Here is a 22,164-nt window from a genome sequence, read left to right on the forward strand (position 1 = left end):
GAGGATGTATACTAATAGTTAAACTGAATAAATATTTAGTTATTGACAGAAACCACTTGTAATAATTTATATCAAATCAGTGATCCAGGGTTCAGGTCTGAGGTAACTCTGTAAGAGGCTGTTCTTTTTTGTTTTTGTTTCTGATTAATTTGGAAGAAAATACTTTATAGAGTATAGATTTGAACTAAATTTCTGAACACAGATTTCTGTACACAAAGATAGTTGATCCTCTTTCCCTATGTAGTTTTCTTTCACCTGGCTTTAAGTTCATTAATTTTTTTTTTTACATCATATATATGAGAATGAACAGAATGGGGGAAAATAAAAAATGCTTTAATGACAATATTCCAAAAATACAATTTAAAAATACTCAAAAGAATGAGATAAAAATCATTTGAATAACATGGAAATCAAAGTGTGCTGTCTCTGTTTCTTTTGACAGAATATAATCTTTCTCAGCTTTGATTTTTATATTTACCAAAAAGAAATACAAGTATGTACACTTAGTAGCTCTGAGGCCTTCACAACTCATATCCTATAGTCCTATGAAGCTCATGATTGAAATTATTATTTTTTTACAAAGCAAGGGAAAGAGATGTGATATTTCCTAATTGGTTACAAGTAAAAGTTTTATAGAATTTTCACTTACCACAAGACCATCTTGATTTTCATTGAGTTCAGAAAGTTTGGAACTGGATTTCTGACGTTTAGGTTTGCCCCTTTCTCCAATATAACCAGAAGTACTTTCATACAATTTTTCCACTTCCTGAGCATTCAAAATACAATCTTCAAGGTTGTTGAACCCAGAAGGAATATTTTCTTTGTTGATAAGTCCCCTTGAATTAAAAAAAAAAAAAAAGGCTTAATTTTAAAAGGTAAAAGGGATATTTTAACGACACTGTCACTGCATCACATGGGAAATCAGAAGAGTGCCCAGAAATTCCAGTTTGCCTCTTCGATCAAAATCTGAGCACAGTGCTACTCCTGAGACCACTTGGTGCCAAATATATCACGTTACAAGAGAAATTATTCCTAGAGGCAAACTGGCAAGGACTGTGTTTCTACCAATGAACAACTTTTGAGGTTGTACCAAAAGTAATTTGTATTCAAACAGGGAAAACAGTGCAATCTTACAAAAAAATTTCCCATTATTAACAGATTACATACACACACATACTTTATTTTATTTTAAAGATTTACTTATTTGTTTTAGAGAGAGAGGGAGGGAGAGAGAATGCGTGTGTGCACGGGGGCAGGGGGTAGAGGGAGAGAGAGAATCTTAAGCAGACTCCCCGCTAAGTGCAGAGCCTGATGCGGGGCTTGATCTCATGACCCTGAGATCATGACCTGAGCTGAAATCAAGAGTTGGACGCTTAACTGACTGAGCCACCCAGGCTCCCCTGCTATACACACATTTTATAATACAATGTGTGGACAAAAATCTGAAAAGGAAATATGATGTCTTTTTCTCTTGAATGGGACAAACTGATTTTCCCAAATGATAAAGACATTTTAGCATAGTAGAGAAGCATTAATAACAAACTCTGACTGCATGTGATAATCTTGGGAGAAATAGTATAAATTAAAAAAAACTGTGGAATACAAAGCATTTTAACTAAAGTATGGATTTGTTACTTCCCAGTACAAGGAGTTTCAGGATGTAAACTTCTAACTGGATGTCCTTCATGACTTAGTTTATTTTTCTTTTAAGATTTTATCTATTTATTTCTCAGCAAGCAAGCACAAGCAGCGGGAGTGGGAGAGGGAGAAGCAGGCTCTCTGCTGAGCAGGGAGCCCGATGCGGGACTCAATCCCAGGACCCTGGGATCATGACCTGAGCTGAAGGCAGATGCTTAACCAACTGAGCCACCCAGGTGCCCTGTTCTGACTTAGTTTTAGAAGCAGATATGAATGTCATAACTACAGAATTTAATTCACTTAATATTCTTGAAATTGTTCTGAGTATTTTAAACATTCCCTTAAGGAGTTTCCATAAAATTAAATTACTTAGCAAACTGTTTGTTTTTTTACTACATCACAAGACAAATTAAGCCATCAGGGTAGCATCATGGCGTGCCAAGGTACAAATGAATGAGATCTTTCCCTTACGGTATGACTGAGTTAAGGTAACTCCCTAAACACTTACAGTTCTATTTTGAAATAAATGAGCTCTAAAGAGCAAAACAGATGACTATATTTTACCGTCAGTTCAACCACATACAAAAATGAAAGATAATGTTAAATATTTATTCTGCCATCTAAATTCACATCCTATCTTAGATGGGCTTATCCTGGAGGGAAAATTATGAATTAAATATTATCCTAATATTTTCAAAGTTACACTATCTTTGGTGATTTTTAGCACTCCATATTTAATTTAGTCTTATTTTACATAATTTTTATTTATTTTTTTTTATTTTTTATTTTTTTTTAATATTTTATTTATTTGACAGAGAGAGACACAGTGAGAGAGGGAACACAAGCAGGGGGAGTGGGAGAGGGAGAAGCAGGCTTCCCGCTGAGCAGGGAGCCCGATGTGGGGCTCGATCCCAGGACCCTGGGATCATGACCTGAGCCGAAGGCAGACGCTTAACGACTGAGCCACCCAGGCGCCCCTTATTTTACATAACTTTTAATGTAAAAATATACACTTAGTAAAATTATAGAAAAGATTTATGCAACAAATATTAGAAATACCCTCAGTATAAAATCATAGAAGGCAGAGGAACAGTGGACAGGGACTAACATGCTGGCACACATACTTATGCAGATACTCTTCAATCTCCCCTCCACGCACTGAGTGTTGCCTTTCACGGATGGCTGGATGAGTTTGGTCTCAACTTCAGAATTAATTATTTTACTATATAAATTCTGTCTATCACTCTTTATACTTCTCCTAACTCCTAGGGTATACATCCTTTATAATTTTTTATTGAGGGGTTTTTATGTTTGAAAGCTGTTATGACAGAATTGTGTTTCCCCCCAAATTCCTCTACTGAAGCCCTCACCATCTGTTAATATGACTGTTTTTGGAGACAGGGCCTTTTCAGAGGTAATTAAGGCTCAATGAGGCCATAAGGGTGGGTGCTGTAATCCAACAGAACTGGTGTTCTAATAAGAGGAGGAGGGATGCCTCGGTAGCTCAGTTGGTTGGCTGCCTTCGGCTCAGGTCATGATCCCAGGGTCCTGGGATCGAGTCCCACATCAGCCTCCCTGCTCAGCAGGGAGCCTGCTTCTCCTTCTCCCACTACCCCCTGCTTGTGTTTGCTCGCTGAGAAATAAATAGATAAAATCTTAAAAGAAAAAAAGAAAAGAAAAATAGGAGACACCAGGAGAGCACACACATGGAGGAAAGGCCATGGGAGGACACGGTGAGAAGGACCCATCTGCAAGTGCAAGAGCGAGGTCTCATCAGAAACCAACCCTGTCTGTACCTTGATCTTGGACTTCCAGCCTCCAGAACTATGAGGAAATAAATCCCTGTTGTTTAAGCCTCCCAGACTGTAGTATTTTGTTATGGCAACCCTAGTAGACTAATACAAAAGCTAAAAACCAGTTTTAGAAATTAAAACACAAAGTTTATTTTATAATCTTTTTGAATAGTGAATGAATGACTGGAATAAAAGCTGTCAAAACAAATACATGGAAATCTGTTCAGCATGCTCATGTGGAAATCCTGTTCTCTTACATAAAAGAAAAAGTCTCTGCTTTTGTGCGAGTCAACACCTTTCAGCCACGATACATATGTGACTATGAGGAGTGCTGGTATATAATTCCTGCCTGCAACATTCTGACAGGTTTCAGTCATACTTGACATCACTGAAATCTGACATGAATTCAGATTTCTGGGGCCTCTCACTTTATCTGAAGTTTCTTCCTTACCATCCCTACAAACACACTTAATGTTCTGGCAATACTCAACTATTTATCATTCCCCTGATACAGCACTGGGTTTTTTTTGTCTTTTCTTTTTTTTTTTTCTTACTTTGCAGTAGGAATTTAATATAGTATTTCTATAATAAATATGTACAAATTCCAGTTTATTGTGTTTTGGACAGCTGAAACCACTTTCACCTAAATTACCCTTTGCTTTTAAGAAAATATTTATTATCAAATTTTCACACATACAGAGGAGACACTATCACAACGAATTTCCATATACCCATCACCAAGGGTCCTCATTTCCATGCACCTGGCAGATGGCAAGTTTTTTAAATAAATGAATTAAACTGAACCCCTTCACATATTGAATGTATTGCTTAAACTTTGATATTTTTATAGTAGCAATATAATATAAGCCTGATAATGTTTCCTTATAAATTTAGACAAAATAAGAAATCATTTGCACTAAAATGAAATATTTGTAAGTCTTAGTCTATCTTCTGTATTTATTTCAAAAAATCTGCCATGATGACTTTAGTATAGACTTAATGACTCTAATCTCACCCTGAAGTATGGTTATCATTGACTTCAAGGATATATTTTTTTACTTGGTTGCAGCTTTAAGTTGTTAGGAGGCAAAATAATAGACAAAAATACAATGAATTTCTAATTTTTAAAAACCCTTTTAAACCATTCCATAAGGTTAATAGTTTTGAATAGAATAAAGTCTAGCTTAATCTTTATTTTTTAAGCAAAGCCTGATGAAAATCTTTGATAAATGAATCAATTATGCATAGGTATATACTAAGAAAAACATACTTACTATAGGCTATGATAATGATTCTCAACCTTTGCCCAATCAGTGATATGTCGGTATAGCTCCTGGGGACATACTGGAGAGAACCTTCATGGGGACAAAAGTAGTAGGTCTGGGACCCTGAGAGATAAGCGCCTTGCTCCTCCCCAGACCTGGCGAGCTCAGAGAGGCAGTGCAGCGTGGACTGGACTGGGAGTTGAAGAGAAAGGACTATCAAGACATGTTAATTACCCAGCATGTCAGGTTAGGAAGACACCAGAGGCCTAGGAGGCTGAGGCCAACAGGGAGCATAGGAAGGGGACTTCTGTGTGCCCAGACGACGCACCAAGGAAAAAGAGTAATGTGAGACTATAAGTTACCGTGGCCACACACAGTTTTCAGCCCGAGATTTACTCACTCAGTGTCCAACTCTAGTCTGACCACAATGAGTGACCAGCATGAGCAGTGAAGGAAATACCAGAGAAGAAAAAATAAGGGGAAGGCTAGAGTTTCACAGGTTGTTAGATTAGTCGGTCTCTACCGTTCTTCATCTCCTTTTGTTCTCCTGATATTGACAGTAAAATATGATCAAGAGAACTTAGAAACATGCCTGGATGTGGGAAACTCTAAATTCTGCAGGAAAGGTTACTCTATGTTTCATATTTTTCTACCGCCTGTTCATTTGGACCTTACCCCACTGTGCTGTCCCCTGCCCGGCCGCCACGCAGCATCAACCGTCAACACGACCACCGTCTGCTCTGTTCTCTCTCTTGTCTTACTACCACTTCCAACCTCTGCCTGCTATCCCTCTGTCCAAACAAAGAGGGTGGAAAGCATGATGTCGTGACACATGTCGTGACACACTAAGGGTATTTTAAAAATGCAATGTGTTGCTACATACTATTTGGCAAAAAATGAGACGGGGGATAAGAACAGTATTAAATAATTTGTACTTGCTGTGTAACACAATATAGGCAGTACACAAGTTAATTTTACTCCTAAACGTTTTCTATAAAGCTTAGTTAGTAGCTAATTTTAAATGTAAATACCTCCTGTATTATAATTTTCCTATTTTGTAAAGGTAATATTATAGCACTCCCTCCTATCCACCAGCCACAAGACAAATTTTTTTTTAAAGTGCTCCTTATATCACTTAAAAAGTCAGTGGTCTATACCACTGATACTGTTTTATTCCTAAAATTACATTTGCTAGTATGGCCCTTAAACATCTTCATGATATGCAGCATGGTATTTATTTATACCACTTATCTTTTGCGTCTTTCTTTAAGCAAAAAGAAGTTTCCTTTTTTCCCCCCTAAGATTTTGATGTGCATTATGAATCCAGGTGAAAAGGAATGAGGGGAACTAGGGTCTGATTTAGTCTTTGACATTTAATAAGGAGTTCAAAACGATAACTTTATAGAGACTAAATGCTATAGTAGATACAAATAAACTTAAAACTTTCAGGAAAAATATATGAATATAACTTTATTTTCCTTGGCATTTAAATGATGATTATTGAAAAATATAGATGATAATTGTTTATTTGTATTTTATCAAGTCCTCTAATGAAGAATAAAGTTTCTTATGATACTATTCTTGAAATTCATGCTGTGGGAAAGCTTAAAACTAGTCATTATGATAATAAAGAACTTAAGCATTTCCTCTTCGATTAGACTTAAGCTCAACCTTTCTGATACTAAAATGTAGTCAACTGTGAAAGTATTACGGTGATATTCTAGTATTGCATCAGGCCAATACAGTACGGAAATCTGTTGATTTTGTAAGTTAGTCTAACAACCAAATGAATGTTGTCTCATAAGAAAAAAACCACCTCTGTGGTGCCTGGGTGGTGCAGTCGGTTGGCCGCCTGACTCTTGGTTTCCGCTCAGGTCAGGATCTCTGCTCAGCATGGAGTCTGCTTGGGATTCTCCTTCTCTCTACTCCCCACCCCCACCCGCAAAACACGCACTCACACACTCTCCCTCTCTCAAATAAATAAATAAATCTTAAAAAAAAAAAAAAACCCGCCGCTGGACAGGCATATGGCAATTTTCTCCTCCAGTGGTCCAGCATCCCTCTAAAGAAGATATTCATGAGGAAGCCCTAAAGTGTATTAAATCAGAGGTGGCTTCCTACAACATACATCTAGACAACACAGAACATCCAGACAAAACTGAAATGTTCATTTAGTCACCTACAAATTTCCAAATGTTAGCTAAGTTTAGAATAGTCAAAAAGGAATTTTTGAAGTTTTAACGGGAATACTGAAATGGGAATGGTTATAACACAGTGACTAATTCAGGTGTATATTTTTAAAAGGAGAGGAGAAAATGCAAATAAGACACTCTAATGCCAACTCACACATCTCTGCCACGTCGAACTTCATCCTGTTCTTTGGACTGACGGCGGCGCTGTCTGGCAGATGTGGCCGAAGATGCTGATGATGTTCCAGATTCCGAGTCCTCTGAACTTTGGCCTCCAGAGCCATTTACATCAAAAAGGTGCTGTTCTACTGCCGACCGGATGGTTCTTTCTAAGAGTCTAATAAAAGCAGAACACAGAGTCCATTAGGCAATCAAATTTATCAGTGATTGCCTTTAAAAATTTATATCCATAATTTGGGAAATATCAGCATTTGTTCAATGGTAGATCTACCACAGCTTCATGAGCAAAGACCACATATGAGACATCTCAAAATATCTGCATCGTGTGTTAAAAATAAAACCAAACCTGACAAATGCTACCACTTTGATCACTGGGTTTTTCATCTTTGTAGGTCCAGGATGACTGAAATGCTCACAGCAAGCCTGGCAACAATTATCAGAGGCATTCAGGAAATAAGGGTCATTTAATATAAGGCAGAATGAGGAAATATTTTTTTCCTCATAGAATAATAATAGACCTATTCTTACAAAGGTGAGTTCCTTCGGATTTCATACCAGCTCTGCAGAGGCAGACAGTATGCTTTACAAAGCAAATGGGCACAAATGATTTTATGATACCTATTATCTATGTAGAATTCTTTAAGATAAAATTATGCAGGGAATAATGTTATTAAAAAGGAACACCTCACCAGAACAATCACTATTTAGAACAGCAAAATCTTTCTGAACCTCTATGCAATTAAATTGTGATGTATATAATTGAAGCTGTTATCATGCAAACATCCCAATATGTGTTACTGAAGATGGCAGGATAGATTTACTTCATTTAACATGAGGAAATACTTAAGCACAGGGGTTGAAGAGTGCATGGTGAGATAGATAGGGTATCCTTATTAAAGCTATATAATCTTTTAATGTGTCTAAGCCTTCTTTTATCACCACATTATTTAATTCTGAATGAGCTGGCATGGAAAATTCTAAACATATACTCCTCAAACCATGTCTTCCTGCACTTGAAAAAAGAATCACATCCAAACTCATCAAACTGTAGACATTAAGTATGTGTAGTTCTTTGTATATTAATTATACTTCAATGAAGATATTAAAAATTTAAAAAGAACCACATTTGTTTTTAAAATGTTCAGATTAAGAAATACATTCACTTAAATAAGATGCGTTTTGAAAAATTTAAGAAGTTTAAGAGTTTCCAATTGTAGTTTTATAATAGACGCATGGTAATCTCATTAAAACTATTTGAAGACAATGAACAAGCGTAGTCTAACTTGGGCATTAGAACTTCTATATTTAGGGGTACCTGGGTGGTACGATTGGTTGAGTGTCCAACTCTTGGTTTCGGCTCACGTTGTGATCTCAGGGTCGTGAGATTGAGCCCTGAGTTGGGCTCTGTGCTCAGCACAGGGTCTGCTTAAGACTTTCTCTCCCTCTCCCCCTCTCACCCCAACAAATAAATGAATGCATGAATGAATGAATAAATGAATCTTTAAAACAAAGAGTTTTTATATTTAGAACTCCACATCCCAATGATTCAAGATTACTTAACTGTGGTCTATAGGAATGTGAGTGAATTAATGTATACATACAAACTAACTCCACACCTTTTCCAAACTATACAAGACCTATAAGAAGTAAAGGTTATCAGGAAATACACAAGAAAGAACATATCAGTCTTGGTATAATTCTGGAATCTCTTTAAAATTCACAAAGCTAAGAGAGGTCAGTCCTGCCCTCTCATTGCTTCCTCACCTAACAAAGAAGGAAAGAAAAATCCCAATTCATCCTATTAGATCCAAATTCATCCTACTCAGTGCTTCTTTAAATTATCCCCTCTTCCTCCTTATCACATCTTTCCTCCTCTTCCTCCTGATCCCTCTTGATGGAAGATGCGCTAAAAAGGCCCATTTACATCTTAGCAAGGAAGGAAGAGAGGTGTGTGTGAAGGAAAATCTTTGAGCAAGAAACTATTCACAAATATTTATTTAGTGCCTAATATACACCAGGCACTTTTCTAGGTGTTAGGGATAAAGCCATGAATATGACAAACAAGGTCCCCATGTTTATGGAGCTTACATTGCTATGAGGCAAGAGAGGTAATAAAGAAATCCTGAAATTTCAGAAAGTGATAAATTCTCTCCAAAATGTTGTACAGGATAGGAGAAGGACTGCGGATAGTCAGGGATGGCTTCTCGGAGGAGAGGACATTTGAACAAAAAAGTGAATGATAAGAAAATGAATGGTCAGGCTGAAAAACAGCCAGTGCAAGGGCTCTGGGGCAAATATAAACTTGGCCTATTCCAGAAACAGAATGTCACGTGCTTGAAGCATGATGAGCAATGTGGTCAAAGAGGGAGGCAAGGGTAGGTAACTGGAGCTTGGATTTTAGTCCAGTTGGTAGCCTTAGGAGGAAAGAGATACATGATCGGCATCATTAGTAGAGCACTGTCCTGCCCTGTGGATAAAGGACTTGTTGCCATCACTAATTTGCTTTTGATTCTGTGTCCCTCTTAGACTGTAAAGTCCCTGATGGCAGAGCCCGAAGCTTAGTTGACATTACACACCTAACACTATGTTGGCATATCGCAGGTACTCAATAAATGTAGGCTGATTAAAAATAAGGAAGGAAAAAATAAAGACACTGTTACTACTTTAACCTTTAATAGCGTCTTCCACTCTAAGATACCTCCCTAAACACGTATTTTGCAAACATTAATAGACTCTGACATTATTTTGACTGAAACAAAAATCTCGCATGTTCAAATGGTTGAGCTGTCTCTAGTCACACACCCATGCAGAAGCTCAAACACGAACACTTCTTATTTAGTCCTCTTCTCTCAGTGGTTTTAAAAATCATCATAAGTTGCTTACTGTATTAATCTTCCAATACTACACACCATTAGAGTAGCTTTTTTTCTGTTTGATAAATGGGAAAGGGAAACCCAAATAACTTACTCTCCAGTTGTCGAAACATTGCTGACTTGGGATACATGCGTGCTGTGGAAAAGAAGCACAAAGAAAGAAAGTCAGATTAGACAGAGCATCAGAGACTGTGAACCAAACATCTGAAGGGGATTCCAGACTAAAAGTATTAGCTAGACTCTGAATGACCCTTGCACAATGTTTAACCCATCCCCTGACAGATGCTGATTTTCACTTGTTTCTGGAATTAGAGGATGCCCATGGGTGTTTACTCCTAAACAGTGTCCCCCCACCCCCCATTTTAAAGATGTCCATGATAGATTGTTTCAAAGTGACCTTTAAAAACCATCTCCACCTCTGCCCCTACTATCCTGGCCCTCACCCTCTTTCAGCGTCTTTTTATTTACCCAAAATATTAGTATAATGCCACTGACTGCCTTCCTGCTACCAACTCTACCCATTCCCTGCTCTCCCCAGCCCAAATCTCTTCCCTCCTCGTCCACTCCCTCCAGACCTGCAGACAGAAGCGACTTTCTAAAACTGCTCAGAACAGGCAGACAGCAGCAGGGGACAGAGAACAAGGAACAACACTGGTTTCTACAAAACTATTTCTTTCTTTTTTAAAATATATTTTTAAAAAAGATTTTACTTATTTATTTCAGAGAGAGAGCATAAGCGGGGGGAAGGGTAGAAGAAGCAAGCTCCCCGCTGAGCAGGGAGCCCTACGCGGGGCTCGATCCCAGGACCCTGAGATCATGACCTGAGCTGACGGCAGACACTTAACTGACCGAGCCACTCAGGCGTCCCCACACAACTATTTCTAAGCCACCTTTCTTCCTGAGTTCCTCAAGATGGAGAATCCTTCAAGATCTATGTTTCATCGCAACACCTAATTTATGGCCCCTTTATTGAGCACTTATAAAGTTCCTCTACTTTTCTATTTCCTCCAAAGCCTGAATTCCTTCAAAAGCATTACAAAGTAGTCAAACTAACGTGGAACAATGAACTTATAGAACATTATCTGATAAGCACCCTCCGGAACTTCACCCCTCTTGCCTGCCCCCTGTGTTCATATAACCACAATGAGGTCGAGGCCGGCAGCAATTTTAGCAGTTTCTCAGTCTGCCCTCCCATGGTTAGTCAGCTTCTAAATCAAGATTCAAAAGTCTGTTTAAACGTCTATGCTTGTCACACTATAGTTTTACCTAATAGATAGAATAGTTCCCTTTTCTCCTCCTTCTTTGTAGAAAACACCTGAAGAAAATGACAGGTGTTAATGACCGAGGCTGATGGCTGCCTTTCAATCACCCCAAACATCCTTGGATATACCATGCAATTTTGAACATAGGAACATTTTTTTTAAATCATCTGTTGGGTTTTTCTCCCATGTATGTGGGTATCTCATCTCTTTCCACTCAGAATCTAAGTACCTCAAGGGATTGTATGATATCTCTCTTTTTCTTTCATTATACTCTCTGCCACTATCATAACCACCATCAGACCCAGCCTAGCACTCATTATCCCAGAGGTGATCAACAGACACTCACTCTTCAGCCCAGATAATTTCCTTAAAAAGAGCTGTTGCTGTCTGTCATGGCCACAAACCACAGCCAAATCCCAGAAGAGACACATAAAATAATGCTATTGTTCACAAGGGAAACTGATGAGAAAAACCTTAATGAATGAGTAAATAAGCAAATGAACAAATACACTCTAATGCTTACTGAGTCCTTACTATGTTTCAGACACTGTGTCAAGTATTTTGTACATATATTTTCTTGTTTGCTATTTACAATAACCCATGAGGTAGGTACTATTGTTTTCTCAATTTTCAGTTGAAGAGGTTAGAGGTTAAGTAACTTGCCCACAGTGACAGAGCCAAGAAGTAGATGAGCTGGAACTTGAACCAAGAAAGTTTTAGCTCAGTCTAAGCTCTTAATCACTACACTAGACATTCAATCCATCACTCACTAGAAGAAAATCTCACTAGAATCATCTTTGTAGACGGAGGCTTGGATTTGGTGTTTTACTTTGCTTTTAATCACAACCATTTTTCTCATCTGCCTCACAATACCTGTTATTCACAGTGGTTCCCAGATTACATAACCAATAATATATCCTTTGCTATTCTCTGTCCTTAACTGGAACAGGCAGTCCCTGCTTTTGATGCTTTGTGGCTCACCCTCTGTAAAGTCAACACTGTGTAATTAACTCCTGTATTTCACTTCTCAATGTAGTTACACAGCCTCAGTTTTGGGAGCAGAGCCCCTTTCAATCACCCCAAACATCCTTGGATATACCATGCAATTTTGAACATAGGAACATTTTTTTTAAATCATCTGGCAGAGAAAGAGAAAGAGCAAGAGAGGTAACACAAGCAGGGGGAGTGGGAGAGGGAGAAGCAGGCTTCCCGCCGATCAGGGAGCCCGATGCGGGGCTCGATCCCAGGACCCTGGGATCATGACCTGAGCTGAAGGCAGTTGCTTAACCAACTGAGCCACCCAGGCGCCTCCCTTCTACACACTTTTGACCTGAACTTCTTTTTGCTTATTAAAGCACACACTGATATTTTTATGTTTCTTTTGGGGAAGTTGGGCGTCAGGACACAAAAAGAAAGGCGAGGAAGAAAGAGACAAGAAGATGACATCAAGTAGAAACAGGTTCTGAGATTACTAACTCTACATTGGTGCTTCTCAAATCCTAAGGCGTATCTGAATCATCCAGGATCTTGTTCGCACACAGACTCCAATTCAGTAGGTCTAGGTCTCAGGAAGGGGAAGCTGAGATTCTGCCTTTCTAACAAATTCTACAGTGATTCTGATGCTGTTGATTTGTGGAAGACACTGATTAGCAAAGCGGTAATTCCCTGCAACTAAGATTCTTCAAGACTTCAATTACTTAGATATCACAATAGCTATTTTTAAACATTCTAATCTACGTAATGAGGGTATGCACTGGAAAACTTATGCTAGCGTAAGTGAATAAAAGGCAACACATCAAAATTTCCCTCATAGCTTAAAGAAAAATGACCTAAGCCTTCTAAATCAGTCTTTTTTTTTTTTTTTTTTAAGATTTTATCTATTTATTTGAGAAAGAGAGCACAAGCGGGGAGGGGGGGCAGAAGGAGAGGGAGAAGCAGACTCCCCGCTAAGCAGGGAGCCCGACATGGGGCTCAATCCCAGGACCCTGGGATCGTGACCTGAGGTTAAAGGCAGAAGCTTAACTGAGCCGTTTCCAGAATGCAAAATAAATGAATAGATCAATGACAAAAGCAAGGAATTAAATCATATTCAATTTTGCTAATATATTGATCTTAGGTCAAATTTATGATAATTTATACTTTTATGTTTCTCTAATAGGCCTTTAGAATTTTTGGTATACTTAACGTGTCCATATTTTCATGTTTTTTAAGCAGAATTTCTCTAAAGAAAGTATTCTGAGAAGAGAACATGTTCCATTGGGAATCAGAAAAGAGAAGTTCTGGTCTTGGCTCTGCAGTTAATTAGCTGAAATCATAGATTGCTGGTTAGCCTGGCTGCTTTGGATAGGTTTCTTCATACCGAAAATAAAAGGCTTGGCTAGTGATCCCTGTGGTTTTCTTTTAGCTCTAAAAGTTTACTGCCCTAAAGTTTAAATCACTACAAAAGATTATAATTGCATAATATATTATGACAGTTTCAGTCATAGTTATGGTTTATTAAACACCAGTATGGCTTTGGTCAGGTATCCAGCCACCTGCATAGTTCCTGTGGGATGTGCTTAATAACTCACCAATAACAAGATTTCTAAGAATATTTAATGACAGACATAGGGCCTATTTCCATAGCTATAATTCACTCATGAAGGTAATTCTAAGAAAATGACAAAAGGGCAACAAGCAAATAAGCTAAAGTGAGAGATACAGACTTCCTTCGTCTACATGGAACTTGTTTTTTATCCTCTGCAGAAAGCGAAGAAAAATGAATTTTTTCAGAGCCCTTGACTGATTTGCTAACAAAGTTTCTTACTTATGCAATATAAACACTTGAATATGGAAGGGATCATCTCCCAATGTTGTGAAGCAAGTATTCAAAACTGAAAAAAATAAGCCTCTATGCAGACTCCAGAACTATGGTCAATTTCATTACCCAACCCTACTGTGAGTGATGATGCAACCACATCCGCTATTGGTATAGTCTTTTAAAACAGATTCTAAGCCTACTCTGCAATATATTCTATGACATACTTAAATATATTTAGTCTGTATCTCTATTAACAAAACCCAAACTACATTTCTGGAAGCTGAATATGCTCAACAATATTAGTCTATAAATTTGCATGTGATAAGATGCACAGAATGCCTGTTGACAAGTGATTCTTTAATTAGATCTCTTGACTTGAAATAAAGAAATCTACATATAAAAAGAAAGAAGTTTCAAATCTACTAAAATCCGACATCTTGAAAAAGCATGTGTTCTCTTTTTTTATACATTCTCTTACTTCAGTATGTTCTCTTCTGTGGTATACAAATATTATTGTGGTAAAGTATTATTGTTTCAATAGGAACTGTTAGGTCGAACAGAATTATCCTTTTTTTCCCTCTAGAATATTTACATTTAGTCAGTTTTTTCTTTTTAATGAGTAAGGATTTAAAAGACAATTATGTGATGTTTAATTCAGCCTAAGGATGAAGATCATGTAACTAATCATCAAAATAGCATGAAGCTCCTAATTTGTCTATTTAACAGAATACAATATTTTTAGTATTATTTTAAAATACTAAAAGTTAATATGCAGCATCAACACTATAAGATGAATCTAACGTTATTTCTTACAGTTGTATAACAGATTTCTAATTAAAACTTTTTCATTAAAACCATGTCTTCCGTGGACAATGTCATACATTAAAAGAAATACACTTGGGGTGCCTGGGTGGCTCAGCCATTAAGCACCTGCCTTCAGCTCAGGTCATGATCCCAGAAAAAAAAAAAAAAAAAAGAAATACACTTGATCTTCAATATCCACTTTGTTTTAACTTTTAGCTATGATTATGATATACAGAAATTTAATGATGCATTTATAGGTATTCAAACTTTGACAAAAACTGTATTACCCTTTTGTGGTGGTGTTATAGACAGTTTGGATCTAAAAAACCTCACATTCTGGTTTTAAATCAAATACTATGCATATAATACTAGAACATAAATTGAAAACATACTACATGGATATTAGTAGGAGGAAAATATTTATTCTCGTTCTTTATCAAACCTCACACTTCATATTCCTTTAAGTATTAGGACTATTTTGAAGAAAAAAACTATCTTTCATTCCTACATTTTGATGATCTATTAAATATCTTCTTTCTTTTTTTTTTTTAAAGATTTTATTTATTTGTTTGACAGAGAAAGAGACAGCGAGAGAGGGAACACAAGCAGGGGAAGGGGGAGAGGGAGAAGCAGGCTTCCCGCTGAGCAGGGAGCCTGAAGTGGGGCTCAATCCCAGGACCCCGGGATCATGACCTGAGCTGAAGGCAGACACTTAATGACTGAGCCACCCAGGCGCCCCGATTAAATATTTCCTAACAAATTAAATAGAGCCCATCAAAATATCAAAATACTCACCTTTTGGTATAGCTTTTTGTTCAGGCCCTAATTATTGGAGTTTTCAGTTTTACATATTTAGCATGTTTTTGCATAAAAAGAAATTCACAGTTTTAGTTTTTAGACTAAGGTCTTTGTAAAGCAAAATTCTGAATGAAATGAATAGTTCACTATGTATACTCATTTATAGATGAGGAAATTGAGCTTCAAAGAGGTCTAATATCTCATTCAAGTTTACACAGCTCTGATTCTATCTCATGTAATCTGGCTTCAGTGTGTGTCCTTAATAAGGACATAATCCTTATTCTCAAATAATGCTGCTATTCATATAAACCTTTGGCTATATATCTAGTTATTTTCTTAGAACAGATTACTCAAAGTACTTTTTTGGATTCAAATGGAATTCTCTTCTTTTCAAAATTTATACATTCCAGGAAACTTTTTATTTCTAGATTTTCATGTTTATTAGTATGAAATTGCAACAAGCAGTCTTTAATCTTTTATTTATTTTTTTAGATTTATTTATTTATTTGAGAGAGAGAGAGAGAGAGAGAGAGAGAGAGAAAGAGGGAGCAAACGAGGGAGAAGGAAAGGGGGAGGGAGAGAGAATCTCAGGCAGACTCCTGAGTGTGGAGTGTGGAGCCCCATGCGGGGTTCAATCTCATGACCCTGAAATCAGGACCTGAGCTGAAATCAAGAGTCAGACTCTCAACCGACTGAGCCAGCAGTCTTTAATCTTTTAAGAACTACTATATCCCTTGACCACAAACTTCAATTCTGATTATTAGTTTTGTTGTTTTTTTTTCTTAAGTTTACCAGAGGTTTTTCTAGTTTATAATTTTCATTTTTATTCCCAAAGAACCAGTTTCTGGATTCAAACATCAGTTCTGCTCTTTTTTCCATTTATTATTATTAAAACCTTCTAAATTTCTAAGAGGTTGCTTTTCTTCTTTTATATCATTTCTTATTCTGATTGCGTGGCTCATTTATTTTCATTCTTAAGAAGCTGAAGTCACCTCTTAAAAAGAGGTTAGATTCACAAATTTTGATATGTATGTTCCCCCTTTTTCTTATCAATAGTCTACACTAGTTTTTATTTCCTCTGAATTTTTTCCTCTCTTTAGGAGAGTCTTCATTGGTTGACTGGAAATTTTTTGGTATCAATTACACCATGGTTAGAATACATGACTGTTAAAATTTCTACTTTTTTTTTTTTTTAAAGATTTTTTTTATTCATTTGAGAGAGAGAGCACAAGTGGTGGGGGGGATGAGGGGCAGAGGAAGAGGGACAAGCAGACTCTCTGCTGAGCAGGGAGCCCAATGTGGGGCTCGATCCCAGGACCCCAGCATCACAACCCAAGCCAAAGGCAGATGCTTAACCGACTGAGCCACCCAGGCACCCCAAAAATTTCTACTCTTCAAGAATTTCCAGATACAGCTGAATAATTTTTTAGAAAGTAGCAGGAAGTTTTGCGCTCTACTTATAGGGTGCAAAGTTTAGTATGTAATGCTCATTCATTTTAAATCTCATTGATTACATAAAATTCTCAGGGTTATTTATTTTGTAAATTTTATTAAACAAATATAATTGTATGTATAAGTTCTATGCTTCAAATGTGTTTGTTTATTCTTCTTCACTTAAGAGTTTAAATTTCTATCATTTGAAGCTGTGCTATTTTACACATGCTAATTTATAGCCTTTATGTGTTTAGTCCATATTAAATAAAGTCCAGGTTTGTCCTGTTTCACAAATTTGGCACTGAACTCTAGTTGTCCTGGTATTGATATTGCCCTCTCTGCTTTCCTTTTGTTCACATTTATCAGATATAAATTCTAAATTTTTATTATTAACCTTTCTGTGCCATTTTGTTTCAGGTATGGCTCTTTGGGGCAAAATATAGCTCAAGTTTTGTTTTGTTTTGTAATTTTAGTTTTTATCAAAGAATTTGACCATTTATGTTTATTGTCATAGTTGATGTATTTATTCTAGTTTTGTGTTTTTGCTTTATGTTTTCTAATTTGGGAGCTTCCATTTCCTATGATTTCTGTCTTTGCTTTTATCTTCTGAGGAGATTTACATTATAGAAATCTTATACAATTTTCTACTAGTGGTTGCTTCTTACACCCATATATCTCTAATTATTAAAACTAAAACAAAAACCCCCAAAATAAACAAAAAAACTCAAAACTCTTGACTCCTGCTTCTATTCTCCTACCTTCCATGCAAGATAAGAAATTCAGAATTTTATTACTTTCTTTGTCCCTCCACCAATGAGTCTAATCGGTTTCTACCACTTAATTAAAAAAATTTCTTTTAAAACTCACCTCTCAGCTGGGCATAAACTTTGATTTCTACTTATTCATATTAGTATGTTTTTTCCCTTAGAATCATAATTTTTAGGTTGACTTTCTAATCTTTGACCTTCATATCTAGCATTATTTCTATCAGTTTTTTCTTACCCTTTGCTCTTCATTTTGGAGGAGCTTCTCAAGTTTCTTTCTCATCATGTACTTGATTTATTTTTAATAATTTCTGCTCTTTACTGTTTACCACATACTGCTAATACATTTCTAGGCTCTCTTTTTCCTCCTTATTTCAGCTATTCTTCTATGTCTCTAAACTTGTAATTGTAAACCTATTCTGCCCTTACAGGTTCTTACTTACGTTTCAGAGAGGGTTGGTTATGTCCTTAAGCATTTTTTGGAAGAAGACTAGTAATACTACTTTTCAAGTTTTCTTCTGAATCATGTAAAAAGAAATTCTCTGAAATCTGTTTTTACACTGAGTCCTCAGGGTAAGTCATCCTTTCTCTTAGTTTGTAATTTCTCTTTATAGGTCCCAAATAATTCTTTGTGTTCTGTGGTTCTTAAGGAGAATCCATCAATCCAGGCAGGGTCATTACCAACACCCTGGGTGGGTAGATTGTTCCTTGTTTATTTCATCATCCTTTGGCTGTGGGCAGATGCCTCCTCATGAATTTAGATTTTAAGAGCCAATATATGAGTCTGCCCTAGAACAATCTATGATGCATAAATAGGTGACTTGCTATTTGGTCCAATTTTCTGACTAAGCTGGAGAATGAGGAATAAATTTGTACTTTGTTTTTGTACAGTGTACTCTTGAAAGCACGCATTATGTCCAGTAATCTTCCTTCCTTTTTTATCATCTCAAATGCTTTAAGTGACTGAGTATCCCAGGGGGATAGCTTTGTATACTAAATGTGCTAGTCTTTGAATAGATGTTGACATAAAGAAGCTAATGGGGGCACAGAGGTGAAAAAGAATATGTGGTTCAGCTCTGAATGGTTCAGAAAGTAACTTTCTGTTTAGTTGGGGGAATGTCACTCATTTTTCTGGTTGGTGCAGTAGACAGAGGAAGGAATCCAATTTAGTTCCCCCCGCTCCCCGCTTCGTTCTCTCTTTGTGGCCATCTGTATTGTTTAGATGGTGGAACATGAAGTCTATAAGGTGATAATATGTTTCTCAGCCCATCCCAGTGATGTGACCTTTGATATATGGGTTTATCATTGTTACAAAGCTGTCTCTAGTTGTCTTTGATATCATCATTAGAATTTAAATGAGAAGCTGGGAGTAGTTACATTAGGTAGAGCTGGCCTTTTACTTGTTTAAATTAAAGGTTTACATTTTATTCAAATCTGAAGTTCTTATAAACAGAAGTCTATAGGAAGGCAGGGAGACTGAAGAATGAAACAAGAGCTCTAGATAGAATGGCCATAAAGGTGTCATTTCCTGTGAGTCAGTTTTTCCTTTGCTTTATCATGCTGAAGAAAGACATGAAGAGAAGCATAAAAAACATAAAAATTTACATAATTTATCAGTATAGCCTAAACAATATGCTTAACATTTTAATTAACATTGATAGAATTAAACTCAGAATCTATACTTGTCTCTAGTAAAAAATCTGACTAGCTCAGATATCAAGAACTCAATAGTGAATCCCTAGAGAATTATATGATGAACATTAGCTAAGTTTATAACTATTCTTCAGTATAAAATACTTATATTAGTGGTCTGGTTTAGTGATTTTCAGCTAGGGGTATGCATGAAAATCTCTTATGTGACACTTTTTTTCCCCTCAAATTTCTTGTGGCAAAACACACATAAAATTTACTATTTAAACCATTTCTTAGTTCAGTGGCATTGAGCATATATTGTGAATTCATTCCATTCATCTCCAAAACTCTTTTCATTTTATAAAACTGAAACCCTGTACCTATTAAACAGTAACTCCCAATTCTCCCCATCCCCCCAGCCCCTAGCAACCACCATTCTGCTCTGTGTCTCTATGAATTTGACTATATTGTACTTCACATAAGGGGGATCATACAGATGTCTTTTTGTGACTAGCTTATTTCATTTGACATAAATGTCCTCAAGGTTCACCCACGTCATGTCTATCAGAAGTTCCCTTCTTTTTAAGGCTGAATCAGACTACACTGTGTATATATACTGCATTTTGTTTATCTATTTATCCACTGATGGACACTTGGGTTGCAACCACCTTTTGACTATTACAAATTATGCTGCTATGAACACAGATGTACAAATATCTCTTTGGGACTCTGTGACCCTGTTTTCAGTTTCTCTTCAGCTTTGCCAACGCTTGTCGTTTTTATTTTTCAAAGCAGCCATCCTATTGGGTGTGAGGTGATATCTCATTATAGTTTTAATTTGCATTTCCCTGATGATTACTGATGTTCAGCATCTTTTCATGTGCTTATTGGCCATTTGTACAACTTCTTTGGAGAAATGTCTGTTCTTTTCCCATTTTAAAAATCATTTTGTTGTTGGGCGCCTGGGTGGCTCAGTTGGTTAAGCGACTGCCTTCGGCTCAGGTCATGATCCTGGAGTCCCGGGATCGAGTCCCACATCAGGCTCCCTGCTCAGCAGGGAGTCTGCTTCTCCCTCTGACCCTCCTCCCTCTCATGCTCTCTGTCTCTCATTGTCTCTCTCACAAATAAATAAAATCTTTAAAAAAAAAAAAAAAAAAAGCCCCCCCCCCCCAAAAAATCATTTTTTTGTTGTTGTTGATTTTTTGGAGTTCTCTATATATTCTGGATATTAATCCCTTATCAGATAAATGATTTGTAAATATTTTCCCCCATTCTCCCTTTCCTTTCTGTTGATAGTCTTTTATTTTTTTGATCTGTAAAATTAAAAAAAAAATTCATGAAGTCCAATTTGTCTATGTTTTCTTTTGTTTCCTGTGTCTTTGGTGTCATACCTAAGAAATCGCTGCCAAATTCAGGGCTGTGTAGCTTTTGCCTGATGTTTTCCTTTAAGAGTTCTTACAGATTTAGTTCTTATCTTTAGGCCTTTGATCTGTTTTGAGTTAATTCTTGCATATGATATTAGGTGAGGGGCCAACTCCATGCTTTTGCATGTGAATATCCTGTTTTCCCAGCACTTATTGTAGAAAAGACTATCTCATGATATTGAAAATATGGATACCCAACACCACTCAAAGCTCAGGATCTTGGCCAGTGAGACCCCAGAACCTTTAAAGTATACAAAGTACGTATCATAGTGATGGTGTTATCAAAAAACAGAACATAACAAGTGTTAAGAAAAATATGGAGCAATTGGATTCATACATTAGTGGAAATGCACTTAGAAATGGTTAAGATAGAAAATTGTATGCTATGTGTATTTGTCACAATTTAAAAAATAATTAAAAAATGGTTAAAATGATATATCTTATGTTATTTATATTTTGTTATTTATATCTACCCTCCCACCCCCCAAAAAAGAGCTCCAAAGAAGTTGTACAAATGGCCAAAGAGATGATGTGCTTCCTCAGTTTAGAAACACTGTTCTAGTAAAAAAAAGACAAGGGAAACAAATAATTTTAATATATAGTTATTTGTGTCTGAAGACACCCAAATATCTAGTTGACTTTATTATCTGGGGGGAAAAAAAAGTAGATAATCAAGTAAATAGCCTGCTTATTTGTTGCACTTGTTAGTCTACAACAAATATAATGCCTGATATACTGCACTTTTCAAAACTACCCCATCTGATGAGAGATTTTTACCTCAAAATGATAGTTGAGAAAACATACAATAGAGTTAAGAAGAAAAAGAAACTATTAAAAAATTTAATAAAGTGTGAAAAAAAATCATAAACCTACAAATTCTAGCACAAGTTGTTTGGAAAAGTAATCCCCAAAGAGCTAACTAAAAATGATCTATAAGAACTTTTCTACATATCAGGATAGGAGTTGTATGATATAGTTTTCAGATTCCATCTAATGTCAAGTAATGCTTTAATCTCATTTTGTCCAAAGCTAAATTTTTCTTCAACGTAAATCTATAGTTAAAAGACTTTCATAAATTAATGATTCCTGGTTTCAAGGAATAAAAATATTAAAATACTAAAGAATGAGTTTCTATTCCAAAAGCTTATTTAGATATAAATCTATCTGATGTTCCTGATACAGGAAAATTAGAAAACACATACTGACACTGGCCGTAAGCAATTCCAAATCTGCTAAAATAGTAATTTAGCTTCAATTTGTACCTGGAGTATTAAAACTTGGGCTGAAATTGATAAAGACTGTCAATTT

The 22,164-nt window shown here is 36.4% G+C and overlaps 1 protein-coding gene across 7 annotated transcripts in view; it reads right to left on the reverse strand.

Annotated features, from left to right (window-relative positions):
* The window catches only part of FAM13A (family with sequence similarity 13 member A), a 363,045-nt gene that overhangs the window by 57,701 nt on the left and 283,180 nt on the right, over nt 1–22,164 (reverse strand). For all 7 annotated transcript variants that reach the window (XM_078068955.1, XM_078068954.1, XM_078068953.1 and 4 more), the window contains 3 exons: nt 10,033–10,074; nt 7,043–7,222; nt 650–836 (listed from right to left, as the gene is read on the reverse strand). In XM_078068955.1, coding sequence (XP_077925081.1) covers nt 650–836; nt 7,043–7,222; nt 10,033–10,074 — 409 coding nt within the window. The remainder of the gene's footprint in view (nt 1–649; nt 837–7,042; nt 7,223–10,032; nt 10,075–22,164) is intronic.

Source organism: Halichoerus grypus, chromosome 3, assembly GCF_964656455.1.
Source record: "Halichoerus grypus chromosome 3, mHalGry1.hap1.1, whole genome shotgun sequence".
Taxonomy (NCBI): Eukaryota; Metazoa; Chordata; class Mammalia; order Carnivora; family Phocidae; genus Halichoerus; species Halichoerus grypus.